Genomic DNA, 310 nt, shown 5'->3' on the forward strand with positions numbered 1-310 from the left:
CACCCCAAACGGGGACAGGGATACCCCCCCATCCATACCCCGAACTGGGACAGGGACAGCCCCCCATGCACACCCCAAACTGGGATGGGGATAGCCCCCCATGCACACCCCAAACTGGGACAGGGATATCCCCCCATCCATACCCCGAACTGGGACAGGGACAGCCCCCCATCCACACCCCAAACTGGGATGGGGATAGCCCCCCATGCACACCCCAAACTGGGACAGGGACAGCCCCCCATCCACACCCCAAACCGGGACAGGGATGGCCCGCCATCCACACCTCACACTGGAAGAGGGATATTCCCCT

The 310-nt window shown here is 63.5% G+C and overlaps 1 protein-coding gene across 1 annotated transcript in view; it reads right to left on the reverse strand.

Annotated features, from left to right (window-relative positions):
• Window positions 1-284: 284 nt before the first annotated feature.
• DMTN (dematin actin binding protein) overlaps window positions 285-310 on the reverse strand; it is a 33,043-nt gene continuing 33,017 nt past the window's right edge. The window contains exon 21 of the mRNA XM_014958392.1: window positions 285-289. Within this exon, the coding sequence (XP_014813878.1) occupies window positions 285-289 (5 nt within the window). The remainder of the gene's footprint in view (window positions 290-310) is intronic.

Source organism: Calidris pugnax, unplaced genomic scaffold (assembly GCF_001431845.1).
Source record: "Calidris pugnax isolate Ruff unplaced genomic scaffold, ASM143184v1 scaffold280, whole genome shotgun sequence".
NCBI classification, from domain to species: Eukaryota; Metazoa; Chordata; class Aves; order Charadriiformes; family Scolopacidae; genus Calidris; species Calidris pugnax.